This window comes from Heterodontus francisci, chromosome 9 (assembly GCF_036365525.1).
Source record: "Heterodontus francisci isolate sHetFra1 chromosome 9, sHetFra1.hap1, whole genome shotgun sequence".
Classification (NCBI taxonomy): Eukaryota; Metazoa; Chordata; class Chondrichthyes; order Heterodontiformes; family Heterodontidae; genus Heterodontus; species Heterodontus francisci.
In genome coordinates this window covers 60,847,085-60,869,135 of record NC_090379.1, presented here as the reverse complement: position 1 = coordinate 60,869,135, position 22,051 = coordinate 60,847,085, and the positions used below count along the sequence as shown (strand labels likewise).

General features: G+C 41.7%; 1 protein-coding gene across 6 annotated transcripts in view; it reads left to right on the top strand.

The window, feature by feature from the left end:
* Positions 1–22,051, top strand: part of LOC137373812 (armadillo-like helical domain-containing protein 4) — a 146,072-nt gene that overhangs the window by 5,010 nt on the left and 119,011 nt on the right. For 3 of the 6 annotated variants that reach the window (XM_068039217.1, XM_068039215.1, XM_068039216.1), the window contains 5 exons: positions 3,248–3,459; positions 4,456–5,769; positions 13,838–14,107; positions 14,654–14,923; positions 21,142–21,363. In XM_068039217.1, the coding sequence (XP_067895318.1) occupies positions 4,512–5,769; positions 13,838–14,107; positions 14,654–14,923; positions 21,142–21,363 (2,020 nt within the window). In that variant the 5' untranslated portion in view covers positions 3,248–3,459; positions 4,456–4,511. Of the gene's footprint in view, positions 1–3,247; positions 3,460–3,643; positions 3,739–4,455; positions 5,770–13,837; positions 14,108–14,653; positions 14,924–21,141; positions 21,364–22,051 lie in introns of those variants that run through there. The other 3 variants (XM_068039219.1, XM_068039220.1, XM_068039218.1) reach the window with 3 other exon arrangements.

Below are 22,051 nucleotides of genomic sequence, written 5' to 3'. Positions count from 1 at the left end.
CCACACCTCAGGAAGGATATACTGGCCATGGAGGTGGTGCAATGCAGGTTCACCATAATGATACCTGGGCTCAAACTGTTAAATTATAAGGATAGGTTGCATAGATAAGGCTTGTTTTCCCTTGTGTGGAAGATTAAGGGGTGGATCTAATTGAGGTGTTTAAAATGATTAAAGAATTTGATAGGGTAGATAGAACTCTCTGGTGGAGAGTTCAGAACAAGGGTGCATAACCTTTAAAATGAGAGCTAGCCTGTTCAGGGGTGAAGTCAGAAAGCACTTCTTCACACAAAAATTTGTGGAAATCTGGAATTCTTCTGCCCACCACCACCTTTCCCTCACCGGCATCCCCCACCATGCCTCCCACCAAAAAAGAAGTTGTTGAGGCTAGGGAATTGAAACATTTCAAAATTGATAGGTTTTTGTTAGGAAAGGGTATTAAGAGTTATGGAAGTAGATGAGGTTAAGATAAAGATCAACCATATCTAATTGAATGGTGGAACACTTTCCAGGGGTTGAATGGTTGACTCCTGTTTCTATGTTTGTTTCTTTCTTGGTTTTCTTAATTCCATACTCCTTAAACTTCTTCAGTCGTCTTTTGTGTACACCACATCCACTGCATTTCCTTACCTTGATTTGTTTCCCCATTTATTGTGTATCTTTTCTTGCATTTTGATTCTCTTTTTTTGTTTGGTTTATAAGTTGTTTTCCACTTTCTTTGTCACACATTGATTAATTCTTTCCACATTTTCTTTCTCTAAATGCTTTTATGGTTATGTTACATCTTCTACAGAGATGGAGTGAGCTTCCAACATGTACACTGATGGCACCCAGCTCTAGTCTCCACTACTTCTCTTTGCACTTCCATTGCCTCTGTGCAGTCAGACTGCTTGTCTGATATCCAGTCTTGGATGAGCTGCAGTTGCTTCCAACTCGACAGTGGGGAGACCAAAATCATTGTCTTTGGATCCCATCACAAGCTCTGTATCCTTGCCACTAATTCCATCCCTTCTCTGGCCATTGTCTGGGAGGGACCAAACTGTCCATAACCGCAGCATCATATTTGACCCAAACTGAGCATCTGACTATATCCTCCAGATATATCAAGAAGTAGTTGTGAAATTAATCCACTAGATCAATTAGTATTCTCAAATTATGATGTTTGGCTGCCAGTCCATTTTGTTCTTTTAAGGACAGTGCTGAAATATTCCCTTGGTTTTGAGTAGGCAAACTTGGATAATTAGAGAAAATTGGTGGTTCCAGCCCGATAGGATGGAATTGGGAAAATGATTTACCACTTGGGAGCACTCTGTGGCAAAGTATTTTCCTATCATAAGAGGAAAGTGCCTGGGGATCAGGCTCCAGAGTCACTCAGAGTGGGAAAAGGAGGGTTAATGCTAAAGCCGAGAAATGAGTGAGCAGGGCAGGGTGGGCTTGAGAGTGGGAGGGCAACTTTGGCCAGGACTGGGAGACCATGGGTTGAAACTACAGAGGGAGCAAGAGTGAAGAAACTCATGCTGGGTTGGAAGGGAGCTGAGAAAGTGCTCTGTTTAATAGAAATTCAAACGTTTACATGTGAGCCTACAATCAAACTAATAGTACAAATATAAACATTATTATCAAGATAATTTTGATTTTATTGCTGTGCAGCCTGGGTAAGCTTTTGGGTTTCATAGTCTTCAAACTTATGCTACCGTAATAGTATATGTATATATAATTTGGTGTGTTTATTAAAATAGTCTTCATTTTTACATGATACATGAATCCGATGTCATAGCCTATTAATGGCTTATAATAACTCCGGGGATACATAATTTAATATTCTGACTGCAGTGTAAAATTTGTGTGATGTAAGTTTTAAACTGTAGCATTACTGCTTTGGGCACTTTCGTGATAACTTGTCTTTTTGAATTAATAGTATGAATCATACTTTAGACTGGTCCAGGACAGGAACTGGCCCTGAAACAGCTTGGACGTTTCCCCAACATTTGCTCCTATGTTTCACAGCTAGACTACAATTTCCATAAACAGACAAATTCCATTATGAATTAAAACCTGTGTCTGCACCATGTACAGATAAGCAGTTAACTCCTAATTGTGATGTACTGCTCAGGGAACTGCAGGATGCCCAAAATGTCTTGTCACCTCTGAAGGTGAAAAATATGTTACCTGAGCAATGTGCACAGGCTAAAATTTATTGACAGGTAAAATAATAAACACAAGTGAAAATGATAGCCACATACTAATACTGTTCAGCAACTAATTGTTCAATAACTCATTTACACAGTATGTTGACAGAAGTATACCATTCTTACAGTGTCTCTTAATGAGATCTTAGAAACAAAAGCCCTGAAACTCCTTGGGGATTCTGCCAATATCCCATAGGAACTTTGGCAGGAGATCAGCAGAGCTCCCTCAGAAATGGGAAAGAAATGGTTGTGCTGAGTCCCCACCTAATCCAGGAGTTTCCTGTTTGCCTTAAAAAGGGGTGTAACCTCCATAAGTCCCATACAAGGCAAATGATGGCAAGGGGGCAATTCAGGGGCTGAGACACCCTACTCCAGGATTTGCCACTCCTTAAGCTCAAGTGGCATATTAGTGAAGGACAATATGTCCAATGTGTTGAATAGTTTACTGGCCTCTACATGGGTGGATGTAGGCCCCAACGATAGGTCCAGGCCAGGTAAGCGGCCTGAACACTCAAGGGTAAGAATATTTACATATATATTTTTTGACAATTGCCACTCTTACCAGGAGTGCAAAGCAGATGAATGTTGTGGGCTGAGGGAGGGGGAGTGCGATGCACCTGGGTGCCCCTCTCCCACCATAGTCAGGTGTCCAAGATGCTTCTTAAGTGGTGCTTGTGCCAGCCTGTCCAAAGGGATTGAAATGCTCTGCCAGTGACCCTGCTGTGGCGGAATATGTGCTGGATAACATTGGTGGACATTATCCATTGTCCCTGGAACATTAATTGGAACATAGGATCAAAGAGCACAGGAGGAGGTCATTCGGCCCATCTTGTCTGTGTCAGCTCTTTAAAAGAGATATTCAATCATCCCTACTCCCCTGCCTCGCTCTTTTTTCCATCACCCTGCAATTTTGGAAGGTAAATTACATGGGATGATTCCTCGCTATTGCATGTACTAGTAGTGAGGGTACTGAAGGTTGAGAAGCTCTGTGGGTTGAAGATCAAAAACATACTTTCCCAATAGTCAATCAAAATGTTAACCATTTTCTTTGTTTTAACAAGGTGTGAAGGGGGACTTCTTTGCAACCTACTTGTCTGTTTTTGACACCTGATGCCAGTTGGAAAACACAATTCTGTCTATAATTGAAACGGAATTAACGTCTGAGATGCTCCTTATCCTTCAAGGAGCCAATCACTTGATTAAATTAGGATCAAAGGTTTACTGTGGCTTTGAAACAAATACACTGTCTGTGCTAGTCAGTGCAGTTTTTCAAGTAAGTACTTGGATGCCATCTCAAACTAGTATATCACTAAAACTGTATAGGGCTGGTTTACCTGACTCCCCCAACATCCATCCCGATGCTGTCCAGGAACGGAACAAGCCTACAGAGGGTAGGGCCTAGCACCAACAGAAAGGCAGGAAATTTAAGTGCTACTGCAAGCCCCTCTGGCCTACTGTCGTGCGTTTGGCCTCCGAGATGGAGATCAGCAATCAGAAGGAGCCAATTACCTCTAAACAAGCTGTTTCGGAGGGAGCTTGAAATTTAAAAAATGTAAGCAACCTTTTGTATCTTTGACCTTCTCCAGGAATCCCCACAGACAACCCGATTTCTGGTGGTCATCTGGACTAGGCTAGAGTGTCAGGCCCATCTGGGTGCCGTAGTGTGGGTGCCCATTGAGTAATCCTTCAGAGGTGGGAGGCGAGGAACGCTTACCTTCCACTTCATTTGCATTGGTATCTTGGACCTGTGCCTACTGCACCCTCTCGGAGAAGTCCCAGAAATTACTGGGCTTTATAAAAAGGGCGATTCCTGATGCAACTGGTCTCTGTCTTTTCCCTGACCTATATGATCAATGAAATTAGAGTTTCCCAAGGGCAATGGCCATGAAAATGGGGGCCCAATATGTATTTACAGAAACATACACATTCCATGGGATGAAATCTCTATTTTTGCCACAGGCCGATGTTTCAGTATACTGTAGTGTACTTTATATTTTAGCTTGGTAAACATTATCTTATTTAATTTCGTTTTTTTTAAAAATCTGATTTTTATATTAGCTATAAGTGGAAATTTGAATTTTTATGCATCAGGCAAAAATATTTTTGCATATCTTGTTGCCTTGTCGTTTCTGATTACTGATCTATATGTCAATGTGACAGTTGAGATATATTTGTGCTACATTTAAAGGAGTTTGTTTCGAATTGTATTAATACTGTGGTGGCACTCTATAAATGTTTTACCAACAATATTGAGATGTTATTCTTTCAGATTTCTTTTGGTCGCTCTCTTCAGAGGGATTCCTTAATTTTTACACATATTTGGTAATGATGAGACCAACAGAATTTCACGCTTGTGTGGTTATCTTGGCCACCTTCATCTGCTTACCGGGACTGAGATCCTCCACCATGCAGAAACTGCAAAGAAGGAACATACAAATATTTGATGTTTCTACCACAAAACCACAAGGCATCACAAGCAATAAGGAGAACAATAACAGGGTGAAAAGTGCCACAGTGCTAAATGAAGAAACAGCAAGTTTCACTCCTTCTAGTAATATTTTAATGCCTTCATTAGAAACATTAACTGCAGCAATAAACCCTAGCACTGTCCATGTAGAGGAAACACAACAAACCAGTAAGACAGAGAATGAAAATGAAATCACCCTGACCAGCATTGTTATATTACCTACAACTACAACAATGGTGCCATTTCAGAAACCATTCAATACAAGTACAAAGGATGATTGGAACAGACATCTACAGTCTGAACAGAAAGACTTCATAACAGTCTTAACTAGAAAATCCTCTTCTAGTCATGGCATTGAAGCCAGTGAAGTTAGCAACATTGTTTACACGACAACAGGAGCAACACAGAAGGATGCAGCCACCCATGATGCAGAGAAAACTGAAGGAACAATGAAGAATAAGAAACAAATGCCAGAGCCGTTTACAATTTCAACTGTATTTAGTCGGGTCACCAAAATTGAAAGTAATGGTGAGATAACGGGGACAACTGATTCTAGCAGTGAAAACTTTACTCCGAATAGTCATGACACTACAGCTTTGCCTCTTACTAGTAAAACAGTTCTTAATGCAAATACCACACAAAAAGATGTTACAGTATTGATGTCGGAAAAGTTAAATTTCTCGGAATTGACAAATGCAAATGTCGACAGTTTCAGGAATGAAGAAATAACAACAATAATCAGTGAATCAGAAAGTAATTACTTCAGCTGGAAAGTAAACAGTCCAAATGCTGATAAAGAAATGAATGAAATCATGGCAACTACTGTGGGTGCAGTAACAGACAGCAAGGCACCCAATACATTTCAGGTGACTACAACACCCAGAGTTACGACAGCAGTCAAAGGGGCTGTGATGACAGAGTCGGTCGCATCAGCTTCTACAGACCCTGTGTTGAAAACAGCTGAAACAATGCAAATATCCAGTACAGCAGCTATAGTTGGAACTACCAGAAAAACAGATAAGGGATTGAGTGCAAGGTTGATATTGACAACTGGGATTCCTGCTGTCGGATCTGCTTTGCCAACAACACATCTCCCTCAGAAGCCAGTCTCAGAAGGTACAAGTGTAGATATGTGATTTAAAATCTATTGAGTGTAATATTGTATGATTGTAGTGAGCCTCTAATATTGATTGGATTGTTCCATGGTATGACATGGCATTCATGAACTGGTAAAATCTTAGCCTGTTTTTTGCTTTAATGATTGTTTGTTTGTTTGTTTGTTTGTTTGTTTGCTCCCCCTAACCCCTCAGTCAATTCTGTAGACCAGGCATTTTATCTGTTGTGCTTTCCTTCCACCCCATGTGTTTTACCTCTAATGTACTTCCTTCTCCCTAACCTAGCCCAAATACTTCAGCTCTGCTCTGTCCACCCAGTATTTCCCAAACCGTTCTTTATTCTGCCTTCCAGGTCCATTCAAGTGTTCCAGCTCTGCACTGCATGCCCCAATCCCTAATACTGCCGCTGACACCCTCCAAACTGAAAACTTCCCTGACTGAGCACCACAGTGGGTGATCTCCAAATATAGTATAGAATGATGCTGTCTTCTGGTTTAAGTGTTGAATTCTGGAACTAAAACACAGGACCAAAAAAAACAAAGGCCATAGTTTTTAAACCTATGATAACTTCACTTTCTCTCCTCGCTTAATTTTGTAGACTGGGTATTTACCTAGTCTACCCAACCTTCATGCCAGAGCTCCTTGCACTTGAATGTTCTCTTTCCATTCTTTCCTTTCATCTCTCACTCTCTATCACTTTCTCACTTTTCCACCATTCTCTTGTGCTCACCTTAAGTGTTCCCTTTCTGATTCTTTTACTTTTTCCCTTTTCTATTTGTTGTTCATCCTCACTTTTACATCTTTCCTTCCTACAACCCAGTTTCAGCCCAAGTCCTGTTCACATTTTTCATTTTTAGAAGTATATTGACTTTACAAATATGTCACACCATGTAAGAGAAAGACCTTTCTTGGGAAGAAGGGGATATTCTTTACAGTGTTTTTATGAAAAGACTCATATAAATGAGTTATGTATAAGTCTTGCATATGTAGTGAGCTTGTATAGTAATCTAATTTATGCATTTCTTAGAAGTTAAATAGATGGGACATTGGGTTGCATTTCTGCAGTGGATGTAAACGGGCGGACCACACGTTGCGGAGCTGCCGCAATATTAAACGCGATGGTTCATTTAACTGGCCGGGGCAACCGGCCCCCTTGATGTAGAGGGGGCTGGCAATCTGTCCCTGTCAAAGGCATCAGCTGCCGTTGTGCATTTTTAAAGAGCTTCAAGCCCTAACTTCGAATTTAAATATTTAAAGGTAAGTTTAATGTAAAAAGTTTAATCTATTTAAATTGCACCTCTCCCACCCTCCCAATAACCATATAATTCATTACTTGCCCTCTCTCCCTACAAAACGCTTCCCCTGCCTACCTGACCTTCCCCACCCCCCCACTGCCAAAGTTCATAAACTGTGCACTGTAACCCCTTCCCCACCATCCTCTACACCAATCAGATGAGTTTGGCCCCGCTTCCCCCCCCCCCCCACCCCCGCACTGGAAAACTTACCTGCTCTCCCCTTCCCACTAGTGTTCTGCCTCGGATCCCTGGATGGGGATCTGAAGACGCGGGAGTGCCGGCCACCGGCACCAATATTGCTCTGGGACGGATGGTGGGAGCGTGACAGTCATTAATTCAGGTATTTAAATTAATTAACATCTTGAAATTGAGCTCCCATCGCTGAGCAGGGGGGTGGGGGGGGGGGTGGGGAGTGGTGGGGAACCACCAGTTGGCCTCGCCGCCGCCGGTAATATGGGGCCAGGTGTTTCCAGCGTTGAGGTTCGTCGTGGGCCTCTCCCGGAGGCATTTTCCACCCCACTCCCGCTCTGACGCCTAACATCAGGGGATCTGTAAAATGCAGCCCATTGTAACCAAAGTGACCCAAGTAAATGGGCACTGAAGTCTTTAATGTAATAAATGAGAAACAACGCAAAACATCCACAGCAGATGTGCAATTGCGTAGTGGTGCAGAGTAATAGAGCACAGAAACACTACAGGTGAAATTGAACTACAGTGGGGTGTAAAATAAGGTATAGTGGACAGACCACCCGTTATCCATGCTGCCTGTTCAAATGAAATCCATGTGGGATGTTCAACTGGTGGCCGATCTGCTACAACTCATTTTGTGTCCCTACCGAAGTTGAATTTCACCCTCACTGTATCAGACTGGTAAGGTGCAGGTTCATTTGTTTTAAGATTTGTTTCATGGGATGTGAGGTGTCGCTGGCAAGATCAGCATTTGTTGCCCATCGTTAATTGCCCTTGAGAAGGTGGTGGTGAGCTGCCTTCTTGAACTGCTGCAGTTCGTCTGGTACCGGTACACCCTCACTGCTGTTAGGGAGGGAGTTCCAGGATTTTGACCCAGCAACAGTGAAAGAATGGTGATATAGTTCCAAGTCAGGATGGTGTGTGGCTTGGAGGGGATCTTGCAGATGGTGGTGCTCCCATGCATCCGCTGCCCTTGTCCCTCTAGGTCGAAGAGGTTGCGACTTTGGAAGGTGCTGTTGAAGGAGGCTTGGCGAGTTGCTGCAATGCATCTTGTATATGGTACACACTGTTACCATTGTGAGCCGGTGGTGAAGGGAGTGAATGTTGAAGGTGGGATGCCGATCAGGAGGTCTGCTTTGTCCTGAATCATGTTGAGCATCTTGTGTGTTGCTGGAACTGCACCCATCCACGCAAGTGGAGGGTATTCCATCTCACTCCTGACTTGTGCCTTGTAGATGGTGGACAGGCTTTGGGGAGCCAGGAGGTGAGTTGCTTACCATAGAAATCTCAGCCTCTGACCTGCTCTTGTAATCACAGTATTTATGTGCCTGGTTCAGTTCAGTTTCTGGTCAATGGTGACCCCCAGGATATTGTTAATGTCATTGAATGTCAAGGGGAGATAGTTAGAGTCTCTCTTGTTGGAGATGCTCATTGCCAGGGTTTGTGAAATCATGAAGCATTGCCATTGGGCTCATTGTGGCGCGAATGTTGCTTGCCGCTTATCAGCCCAAGCCCGAATGTTGTCCAGGTTTTGCTGCATCTGGACACGGGCTGCTTCAGTATCTGAGGAGTTGCGAATGGTGCTGAAAATTGTACAATCAATAGCAAACATCCCCACTTCTGACCTTATGATGGAGGGAAGGTCATTGATGAAGCAGCTGAAGATGTTTGGACCTCGCACACTATCCTGAGGAATTCCTGTTCATGATAGACTTCATGTCTATCATTTACGTCTCAGTGAGAATCTATTCAGAGTCTCCCTGTTGGGAAAGACCGCTGGTTTAGTCATTTAAGTTGGTATATGTTAGCTGGGAGACAACATAGGGGAAGGAGAGAAATATCATAAAGCAATTTTTTTGCCAAATAAATATAGGATATTTTATCTTGGCTTCTTTCACAGTATGCATAGGGGAATTGGACTGCTTTAGACTGAAAACAATCTCTTCCTTTTTAGATAATAAAACTAATGTCAGAGATAGGTGGGGTGTAGGCTTTACACATTCGTACCAAGCTCCTGGTTTATAATTTTATAATTTAAGCATTTTTGATAATACAAAGAAGGGTGCCAGGACAACATAGGTGAACTTACTAGCAGAAGGGTTGGTAACCAGAGGGCACAGATTTAAGGTGATTGGCAAAAGAGGCAGATGCAACATGAGAAGACTTTTTTTTTACATAGTGAGTTGCTGTGATCTGGAATACACAGCCTGAAAGGGTGGTCGAAGCAGATTCAGTCATAACTTTCAAGAGAGAATTAGAGGGGACAAAAATTACAGGACTATGGGGAATGAGCGGGGGGTGGGGGGGGGGGGGGGGGTGACATTAATTGGATAGCTGTATCAAACAGCTGCCACAGGCACAATGGGCCGAATGGCTTTTATCTGTGCTGAAGCATTCTATGCTAAGTAACTGAAGACTGATTGTTCTGATATGAATATGAAATGACTAAGAAAATATTTACAGTAATTAAATGGAGAGAAGAATGAGTAATATAGTGCTGAGACTTAGTTCACCACTGGGATCTAATTATCTTAATAGCATTCATATAAAAGAAAGCAAGGAATGAGAGCAGGCCATTTAACACATCCAGTCTCTTGCACAAACCCCATACAATCATCTCTATTACGGCCTGTTCACTACTTATTTAGGCACTTGAGTAAAGTTGAAATTCCTACAAAATCTTTCCACATTAAAGCAGTTGCTTTCCTGTTTAACTTGTTTATTTGCTACCTTGCCTGTGAGTGGGTTTGAGCTGCCAGTATGTTCATTCATTGATTATGTAGGTCATGTGATTAGCTGTTCTATGCTGGTATGCCCATAGAATTTGAAGTGTGAATAGCCAGTGGAATCTATAATAATAATACTCAGTTTTTGTCTGTCTGGATTGTTTTGATTGGTCAGTTTAAGGGCCACGTCTGATGCTGGGTTTATTTGGTGGGCGGTGCCAGCGCATGTGGAGGACTGGAGCACATGATGCACATGCGGCTGGCAATGATTGGTGGCTGCAACGGCGGGGTGTGGGCGTTGGTGGAGAACAAAAACAGCAGAAGATAAAGGGAGCCCAACAACAACATTACCCTGGCTGGAGAGATTGTTTCCATGAGGGATGGGATGGGATTGATGGGAGGGATGGGGATGGGAATAACATGGGAGGGATAGAAGGAATGGGACGGGCATGGCATGAGAGGGATAGTTTGGGAAGGATGGCATGGGATGGTAATGGCATGGGAGGGGTAGATGAGATGATGGAATTGGTTAAGTGTGGCAAAATGGCCGGGACAATTATTTGATACAACTTGTTATTCAAAAGCTATTCTTTGTGCTAAAGGTGAAAATTCACTAGATTTGAATGACAAAGTTTTAGAAAAGCTGTCAGGTAAATTAAAATAATACATCAGCGTTGATTCTATAGACAAAGAAGATGATAACAGTCTATACCCTCCATAGTGTCTGCACAGTCTATCTCCAATGGACATGCCACCACACAAACTTAGACTCATGGAAGGAGCAGTTATAATGTTGCTATGAAACTTGAATCCTAAACAAGGATTTTGTCATGGAACAAGATTGTTAGTTAGGAAGCTGTTTTCTTCAATGATAGATGCTGAAATTACAACAGGCAGATTTCAAGTAAATAAAGTGTTTAATCTTTGAATAATATTGAGCTGATCAGATGTACACCTGCCTTTTCAACTCAGGAGAAAACCGTTCTCAATTAGACTTTCATAGTCCATGACTATAAACAAGTCACAAGGCTAGATTCTTGACAAAAATTGTATTTATATTCCTAGGTTTGTTTTTGCACATGGACTGCTTTCTGTAGCTTTTTCCAGAATGAGAAGTTTTGATTCTCTTAAAGACTTTGATGAAAGAAAACTAGAAATCCTGTATTTAAAGAAGTACTGTTGCAATAAAGATACTAATTTGACTGCAAATGACTTGCGGGTCTCTGCTAGTGTGGAATTAAATCTCAGCAGAAGTTTAGCTTTCTGAGGTACAGTTGGGCTAAAACTGTATTTGAAGGGTTAAATCACTAAATAAGTGTTCTTTTTAAACTGAACTTTTCAAAACAATCTAGTATGAATGGGGGAACAATTGAGGTCCACGATGTGTAGTACCTGCACCATGTGGGAGATCCTGGATGCTTCATATGTCTGGGATAACCAGACATGTTGGAAGTGTCTCTGACTGCTTAGGTTTGAGTTCAAAATCCCTGAACTTGAGGAGCAGAAGCAGAAAGTTGAAGGGTCCCATAATTCAATTAACTCTTTTGCTGTATACTAATAAAAAATAAATGTTAGGGAAAAATATTCCAACATTAATCCATTCTAAGATACTATGGAAAAGAAGGTGGCTTACTTACCAGTTAACTCCCTTAAATGAGAGTGACTCCACAAGCAAAGTTGCTTACTTAGAATTAGCTGTCTTCCTGTATACTAAGAATACCAGCAGTCATCTACCTTTATTCATATCTTCACTTCTTTTTGTATCCATTTCACCCTTTTGCAAAATGTTCTGAGACATTTATTTAACTAAGATTTTTTAAAAAATCAATTCAATCTCACTGTTTAAATGCATTATTTTATTACAGCATCATTCAGACAATGTAAATTGCATATTTCTAAGTGCCATTGACAGAGTCAATGCTTGAACACTGAGAATTAATTTGTTAGTGAAAAATAGCCAGCAATCATATTGATAATTTTCCCTCTTGCTTGTTCCAGGTCTCTGATCTTTCTGCTTTCCATGCCTCTCCTTTTAATTTCACTCCCCTTCACTCTCTTTGTACTTTTGATGCACTTTCTTAATCCTTCTTATGCCTCTGGTGAATCTTAGGCCACTGAATCACCCCACCTCTCAACATGCCCGCCACATTTATTGCTACTGAATAGAATGACTGCCTGTCAATCTTGCAGGGAAAGATTCAGGTTCATGTAATACTATTCTCAAGCATGCATGTCAAAACCATTATTGTATACTGAACTTCTTTACCACCAAAGGAGTCTCAGAGCAGAACAGACCAGTACTACAAATGGGAGGGGGAAGAACATGCATGCCTAGCTGCAAATGCCCAAAGCATCTCATAAGACAGGAAATGGTAGGTGCTGTTGATATGCAGTCACCTACCAATGTGAACCTCTTCTGATGGACGGCTATATAGTTTACTGAGGATCCTTTTATATCCTTATGAGGCAGTTGTAGGTAGAGTTCTTCACCGATATTGGCCTGTTCTCCTATATATTTGGTTTGGTTTTCTCAAATGGCATCTGTGTCCAGCTTGGTTCATGTTTTTGGAGCATTGGCAACTTGTGTTTCAAAGAACAACAAAGAACAAAGAACAATACAGCACAGGAACAGGCCATTCGGCCCTCCAAGCCTGCGCCGATCTTGATGCCTGCCTAAACTAAAACCTGCTGCACTTCCGGGGACAGTATCCCTCTATTCCCATCCTATTCATGTATTTGTCAAGATGCCTCTTAAATGTCGCTATCGTACCTGCTTCCACCACCTCCCCCGGCAGCAAGTTCCAGGCACTCACCACCCTCTGTGTAAAGAACTTGCCTCGCACATCCCCTCTAAACTTTGCCCCTCTCACCTTAAACCTATGTCCCCTAGTAACTGACTCTTCCACCCTGGGAAAAAGCTTCTGACTATCCACTCTGTCCATGCCTCTCATAACTTTGTAAACCTCTATCATGTCGCCCCTCCACCTCCGTCGTTCCAGTGAAAACAATCCGAGTTTATCCAGCCTCTCCTCAACCTTTCCTGACATGTTATAAAAATTATTGCTTCGTACAAGTGTATACTTTTCGTAATTTTGCACTTGTGTTTTCCAGTGCAATCTGCATGTGGAAGTGCGTAATCATTGTTGTAACTTTTTTACGAAGGGAAAGTTGTTTTTGAATTTGCTGATGATGTATCTCATGCTGCATTCTCCTGTGCATGTTCCTTGCTCCCACTAAGGTGAACAAGGAAACCAGTAGCATCAATTTTCTTTCCTTCAGAGCTTCACGTTTTGTTTTTATTTTATTGCAGAATACTTTAATAACTAAGACATTGTGGTGTTTGTTTTTTCCCATTGATTGTTGCATTGCATCGTAATTTTAAAATAGGTTTTCCATAGGGTGTGGTGCAGTTTAACTCCTTTTGTCCACAGTGTTCCTTGGTTTTAAGGTTTTTATTCCTTGTGAGCATAGAATGAACCTATCATGTGTTAGTCTATGATCTGGTGCCTTTACAAGATGCCAACAGCACTCTCTGCATTTGGAGCAGCATGTCTGGGTAGTTACAATTACATTGCCTACTGAATTGTGGTGCAGTTAGGAACTGTTGCAACTCTGGGTATAAGTTCCTTGGAACTCTGATTATTTGTTGACTTGTGAGATTTTTATTGAGGAATTGGTGTGATAGTCATTTCATAGTTTAATTTGCTCTTTCTGAACTGTTCTTTGTCTCTTTTCTCATTTTATTTGTAATGCAGATTTGAGGTCAGGTTCTTCCATATTGTGTAAAAGTCTATATATTTTGAATATAGATTTTATGTTGGGCTGTTTTGTGTTATACATTAATTACTTTTTATGACAGCAGTAAACACAACTTCCACAAAGGAAATGGCGCCTGTAACTCCTACTGAAATGATGCTGCCGACTGCTAACGCCGCAAGTACAAAAATAACCCAGGCAATTACAGCAGGCACCAGCGCAAGACAAACCATATCAAGGAATACGAAGGAAACCTTTACAGTGGCATCTGATGTTACAGATAGAACACTGCTGCTGCTACTGACAACCATTACACCATCTGTGGAGCCCACAGTACCACCATCCAATACAGCTGAAGAAGTTGAATCCGAAGGTACATTTGCATCCTTTGTACAGTATGTGTAACACTAACAGATGAAAAATATAGAGCTGAATACTGAAAAAGTGAATATGTGGTATTCAACCTGGAAAATACAGCAGAGTTTGCTTTAACTAATAAAAGATTAAATAAAACTTGATATGTACTATCAAAGCAGTTGGAGCAGTTTTATTCATTCAAGTTTAAATATAAAGTTATTATGCAATATTTAGGTTCAGCAAAGTAAGAAATTGAATATTATAGTTTGTTTATTGGTTCCTCACTCAAACTGTATCTACTGCAGTGTACTTCCGTGCCCCAAATTAATTAGCGTGCTCTAAACTACTGCATTAGAGTTAAGAGTAGAATATATCATATGGTCAAACTGTGTTATAATAAATCATTTTGTTACTTGATCTCCAGCTATATTAAACCTGGATGAAATTCCATTATAGCTAATAACTTGAACATTTAAATTCAAATGAATATAATTTATTGGTAATTAATGTAATTTACTGTATACTTCAGAATCATACTAACTAATATTGTGATCTTCAACAGTGACAAGTGCTACTGCGTTACCACATCAGAAATCAGTAGTTCCCATTGAAAAAAATATATTTGCCACCACAGCAGCATTAAGCACTGAAACAAATCATACAGCACTGCAAGCATCCGCCACAAAAACAGTGGAAGTGATGATGACCAAGCCTTCTAGCTCACCACCTGTGTTAAGAGATAACACATGGTCATCTTTAGCAGCAACTGTGGTGCCATCTCTGAGTGACACCGAGCTGCCAACATATATGTTGGACACAACAGAGTCAGAAGGTATGGCTGCTAACTTTGTTAGTTGATGGCTTTAACTTTTGTGTATGTGCAAACTTTAACCATAGCTTCTGCATTCTGCTCCACTTTGTAAATTCATTTCTCTTTTCCTCTTTCTATCAGCCTGCCCACTTACTTGCTTGCCTGCTCCCCATTGCGTTCCATCCTGCTCTGTTGACAAATCATTTAACCACTTATTTTGAATATTTTTCATGACTCTTCATTTTGCTGTCTTTCAACTAATTGATCTTTTCCCCATTCTTATCAGCCCTGCATTTCTCCATTTTTGCAACCCCCATCTCTGTACTTGTGCATCCTACTTTCTTTATAATTAAAGATGTATACAGGCTCCAATCACTGGTCCTCTTGGCTGGTACTGCAGACTACAGAGGAATTGCACAGGTTGCCAACTTTGAGGTCGAGGAACCATGACCCGATTGAGAGCCACTTTGTGCCTTCCCAGTGCCCACACAGATGTTCCTGCTCCAATGGAGTTAATTAGCATACTGCCATTTATGCATAGGACCCACCAAGGTAGTTGGGGGAGGGTACAGGGGGGGTCAGGGAGTGTGGGGAGGGGGGCATGGTTTGAAGGGTGGCAGTAGATAGAAACAACTTGCTACAGTTTCTATGGCGAACTATAATGTTCTGGAAACAATTAGTAATTTTACACAGAAGTACAAAGAAGTCAAATGTTCTGACAGATGATCATCATGAAAATGATGATATGAAATTCAGATGAACAGGACAATCCTGCAAAAAGTAATGGCTAGGATAAAATGGAGAAGGAAAGTGGAGAATTTTTCAATTTTGTTTTTGTGGCCTTTGAATTCTGCCCGCTTTTTAAATTAATTTCTCATTTCTCTTATTATTTCAACTTGACCATCTGCTACTTTATTGTGTTCCTCTGTTTATTGCTCAATTTCTCATTGCCATTCCAGTTTGTCTTATCTTTACAATTAATTAATCTTTTTTTGTGCCATCTAATTTCTACAGCCTTTTTGAAATGTATTTCTTTTTTCTCTCTCCCCCCCCCCCCCCCCCACCCCCCACTCTTTTTCAATCATGGTTTTAACATACCAACTTCAGTGTCCAGTTTGTACTCCATTTCAACCTCCATGTCCATTCCTGTCCAACCTGCTGCCTTTATAAGAAATTAGCTTTTCAAATAATTTTCATGCCCATTTACTTCTGTTGCATTTCTGCGTATTTTTTCTTTGTACAAGTGTTTTAACCAGCTTACCAACTTCCTAATTCTTTTTATATTAATTTCCTCCTTACTATGAACTATTAAACTATTTAAAAATATTTTCTGACCTTTCTTGCCAATGTTTTAATATCGCCTCCCCCTGTTGTACCAAATCACCTATCCACCATTTCAGAGCACTCGACTGCTGTTACAAGTATTGGGTCTGCCTGAGACGTGGGGAGGGCTGTTGCTGCCAGGGGGCCCCTCCGTGAGCCATGGAGCAGCCAGAAAAGAAGGCCCTCCACTGCCACCCCCCCCCCCCCACCAAAACCTGGAAGGTAACCTTGATATAACTGCCGACCTCCGCACGTGGTAGGGGTCTGTCCCTAAAATACTGGCGGGATATAAAGTGGCCATTAATTGGCAAGTTAATTAAATTAATTGGCTGTCCGCCTCTGGTTGGCGGGTGGCTGCGCCGCTTCCGTTTCCACTTCTGGGGATATTCAATGAAGTTGGGAAAACATCAGGCCTCCCTTCGACCACCATTTTATGGGTCCTCCTGCCTCCCAGCCCGTCTCCAGAGGGCTGGTAAAATCCTGGCCCCTGTCTTTCACATGTGCCCTTGTGCATGTTTCTTCAATCTGAAGATGGACTATAAAACACTTCAGTGAAATAAGAATAGATATGAATCATTTAAGCTGCTTTACTTTACTGACTGGAAATTATCATAGAGATGCCGACAAAACACTTCACTCAATTTTCACTTCTCAAAAATATAAGAAAAAATAGTTAACTACATGCCCTGCACTTTGTGGGCTGACTGACTTCTTCTTGGCAGTACCTCTTTTGTTACACAGGTGGGAATTCTAGCTCTTAAACTCCCTCCACCTACCCCTCAGTCGGCAGAAACCAGGTGGACATGCAGGCAGTTAAAATGGAGTGCATGAAATACTCAGCAGCTCTGGTAGAATCTGTGGAGAGAGAAGCAGAGTTAATGTTTCAGGTCAGTGACCTTTCATCAGATGACCTGAACCGTGAACTCTGCTTCTCTCTCTCCACAGATGCTGCCAGACCTGCTGAGTATTTCCAGCACTTTTTGTTTTTATTTCAGATTTCCAGCATCTGCAGTATTTTGCTCTTATTATATGCATGAAATACTGCAGCCCTGCTGGTGACTGGGGCGGGGTTGAGAGGTGGAGTTGTGGTAATGGGTGAAGTTTTAACTCCACAGCCTGCGTATTTTTTTTGACAGGATCCCCACCCGGAAGTCAGCCTGATTGACAGGCTTGGCTTCCAGTTGGGTGGGGGGCACTTGGAGCAGGCCACAGCTGCAGGTAAGGGGGCTTGCTGCTACTAATGAGAGTGTGAGGGAGGTTTCAATCCTCGACCCCAGGGCTTGGGGAGTCCGATTGTTGTGGGGGTTCTGAAGGGGAGGGAGATTGTGATCCTAGGGAAGAAGGTAAGCTTGTGGGGCCGTGAGGAAACATGCCTGGTTCTCCTGTCCCACAAAGAGTGTATTAAGAGCACTTAGCTTTTCCCTGAAGCTGTCCTCATGTCCCTGGAGCTGCTGGGTTTCCAGAGGCCTGGGAAACCTGGCTGTCCACTGTTAAACTTGTAAGGGAAGTTAAATGTGATGTTTCCAGCCTTATTACAATATTTAAATGGCTAACCTTCTGGGAGTGGGTTGGCTGCACGCCCCTATCCTGCCTCTGCTAAACCTGGAAGTGGGTCGATTGAAGCTGGGTTGATGTTGGGTTTGAGATTTAAAACATTTTTACAACTCACCCCACCCCAGCCCACCCATTTTTGGGAAGTAAAATTGCCCCCTCTGTTCCTCCATTGGTTGCAATTTTAACCTGTCACAATATAGATTGCAGGTTCTGACCACTGTGTAGCTTTGTGGAATGAGTTTTGAAAAGAGATTCCAATTTCATTGCTGCCTTGTATATAAAACAAGTTTTTGTATTCGGTACTTGATTACGACAAATCCATGGGCAATTCATGAGTGCTTTTTGAGACTAGAACAGCAAATTGAGTATTATGGGATCTTTTCACTTCACTTTCTTCTATTCTTTTTTGTCAGAGCTACATTTAATTCATTATAATAAATGCACCATATTTTGTGCTGCATCCTTTCAGTAGAATGTCTTTAATGTGAACAGACTAGATTGGTGTCTGTAGTGGTGACACTACAAGGGGAATTCTCAATTGTGCTGTTTGAATCATGTTTTTACCGACATTATTACAAGCCTTGTAACCCTAAAATTCCTTTTTAAAAAAAAAAAAATCACAAAACTTAAACTTTCTCCAAATGGGTATAGGCATGCCCCTGTAAATACTGGCTTTATGGATTGCCATTGCTCCAATTGCAGATCAGTAAATGCCAAAATCAGTGGAAGGTATCTTATCAATCACAGAGAAAATGTTAGATATGTAGAGAATTCTGAAAGATTTTGGCTTTCCACTGCTTGGTATGTCAGTAATAAAGGAGCATTGACTTGGCCGGGGTTGGCAACTGCATGTGGCTCATTAAGGACTCGTGTGGCCCCAGACCTTGATTGATCAAACGTCTTCTTCAACAAGTTTGGAAGAAGTGAAGGTACTCATGCAAGAATAGGGCTGTGAATATGTAGAGTTAATAGCTCCACAGCGGCTGCTGAAATTTCACTTTATGACAGATATCACATCACATTTAAACAATCCAACAGAAAGCTGCAAAGAAAGGGTCACTTTTGGATGAAGTACTTTCATTTGAGAGCAATCTAGCACTGTTTGCAAGAGACATGGAGATAGGGTTACCTTGCTCATTTGCCATCAGTGAAACCATTCAACGAAATGTTAAATGGTATATTCTTTTTTTCTTTTGGGCCTCCTTATCTCGAGAGACAATGGATACGCGCCTGGAGGTGGTCAGTGGTTTGTGAAGCAGCGCCTGGAGTGGCTATAAAGGCCAATTCTGGAGTAACAGGCTCTTCCACAGGTGCTGCAGAGAAATTTGTTTGTTGGGGCTGTTGCACAGTTGGCTCTCCCCTTGCGCCTCTGTCTTTTTTCCTGCCAACTACTAAGTCTCTTCGACTCGCCACAATTTAGCCCTGTCTTTATGGCTGCCCGCCAGCTCTGGCGAATGCTGGCAACTGACTCCCACGACTTGTGATCAATGTCACACGATTTCATGTCGCGTTTGCAGACGTCTTTATAACGGAGACATGGACGGCCGGTGGGTCTGATACCAGTGGCGAGCTCGCTGTACAATGTGTCTTTGGGGATCCTGCCATCTTCCATGCGGCTCACATGGCCAAGCCATGTGATATATATGGTATATATGACAACAAAAACCTTAAAGTGACTCTGAAAATATAAGAAGCTTTTACAGAATGTTTCCAGGAATTTAGGAAAGGGCAACTATACAATTCGTGTTAAAATCTCTTGAAGCAGACACCTCGGGCTGCATTTTAAGAGTCGGCTGCGGACGTAAAAAAAATATGACCCGCCTGCACAAGCACCGTGTCACAGAGCTGCCGCAATTTCAAATGTGGCGGCTCATTTGCATGGCTGTGTCGCCTGCTTTTCTCCCCCGGAATTCAAATATTGAGAATTTGACCTTCCCCCTCCAAGGTTCGGGAACTTTGCCCTTTACCCCACTCACCCCCTCGCGCACAGAAAGAATACTCCTCCCCCGTCCCCACAAGTGTCGCGCCACATTTCCCCGAACGGGGATTCGAAGGCGCAGCATTGTCGACTACCTGAATGAAGATCTGTGCAGCAATCAAGGAGGCGATGGGACCTTCATTAATTCAGGTATGTAAATTAGTTTACATATTGAAAAGGGGGTCCCATCGCCGAGCGGCGGTGCGGACACCACGAGGCCTCGCCACCACCGAGATTGGCATGGGGCCTGCTGCCGTTGGGGTTGGTGGTGGGCCTCCGCCGCACCGATCGTCTTTACCCTCTCTGCCACTACTCCCGACGGCGGAGGGGCTTTAAAATCCAGCCCCTCGGCACTAAACCTTTCAGCATTATCAGGAGTGAGCCAAGCAGAGTTAGAACTTGAATTGGTAAATTTGCACGACAAAGCTAGGTGGACTTCTAAATTCAGAGACTTGGAAACCCAACTTGAACCTTTGCACTTGAAAACAGATGGACTGAAATGCATGATCTTAAAATACAGTGTCCTGGGCTTTATTAATAGGGGCATAGAATACAAGAGCAAGGAAGTTATGTTGAACTTGTATAAGACACTAGTTCGGCCTCAGCTGGAGTATTACGTCCAGTTCTGGGAGTCGCACTTGAGGTAAAATGCGAGGGCATTGGAGAGAGTACGAAAAGATTCACGAGAATGTTTCCAGGGATGAGGAATTTCAGTTATAAAGATAGATTGGAGAAGTTGGGACTGTTTTCCTTGGAGAAGAGAAGGCTGAGAGGAGATTTGCTAGAGGTATTCAAAATCGGCTGTTCTTGTTATGAAGGTTGCTGACCCCTCATTTAGGCCATTCATTAGAGGAGCAGTAGGTGTGGAAATTAAATAATAATTTGCTCAGTACATTGTTGCCTTACCAAAAAAGGCATTTGAAGTTGTGATTAGAATATCATTTAAAATGGAATTGTATAGTAAGCACTTGAAAAGGAAGAATATAGAAGTATACTGGAAATGACAGAGGAATGGGATTGCAACATATAACAGTCAAATATCGGATAAGTGTGCTGTAGTTTAATTAACTCTTGGGAAAACTTGAAACTGTTAGTTTTGCTGTACTTTGTCCTTGCTTTCAGTCACCTGAGCTACAAATAGATACTGATCATTGAAGTTGTGAAAAAGTCTGTGGCCAGCAGGTCAAAAAACATAAAATGGAAGCAATTTGTCACATTTCAGATTCAAGTTCATTCTTTAATGCATTTTACTTCTAAGCTTCAATTCCCTGAAACCCTTCTTCACAATCTTTTACTTTAAACAAATTATTGCGCTGTGTGTTATTTTCCTTAAATACATTTCATACTGACTAATTTTATGTATCAATGTTTTATCCCTTTGCAGAGGAAGATGATGAAGATGATGATGAGGAAGAGGAAGAAGATGAGGAAACTGACTCAGATGAAGACAATATGGATTATGACACAGAGGTACCTTCACTGTCATATATAACACCTGGTGGGCCCATAAGAGACAACAGAAACTTGACAAAAGTGATGGAGATGTCATATCAGCTTCCAGATTCCTTTGAGTGGAACCAACATGACCAAGGTACTAAGAATCTGGGTAAGAATAAATAGCTTCTTCTTGTGTATGCTCTTGTTTTTAAACTGTTCTAAAATAGAACTGTTAAATCAGTAATTGAACAACACTAACTTGCAATGTGATGACACTATACTGGGAATTTATGCATTAATGCCCTCATTTGGGCTGAGATTTGTCTTTCTGTATGGAGGATAAGTATCAAACAATTTTAAATCCAAATTAGACTGCTTTATCTGGAAAAAATATCAATTCGGATGACGTGGGAGATTGTCCTGTCCCCTTCAGGAAAATATGCAAATATAGGGACACAATGAGGTATTTTGCAATATTTAATATGTTCTGTGTATGTCATGTTGGTAGTAATACAGTGAGTGAAATTGCCTCCCATCATTCATTTATGTGGGATAGCAGTGGGAAAAAAGTGACAGATATTAAATTGGCTCTAAATTTACATGTGTTTAACACAATTTTATTACTTAATTTGAACATAGTTGCATTTTTGGTGGTGTATTCTGTGGTGGGACCATTTCTACACCACAATGGCTAGGCTGGTGTTTTTGTTTTGGCCTGGGGCCTTACACATGTGTGCTTGCCGGTAGCTGGAATATGCTTGTAATATATTAAAATGGGATGACCAGCATCAAAATGTCTAGAACTCATGACTTGTGCTCCCACTGCACAAAGTGTAATTAGCAATGTACTGTGAGAG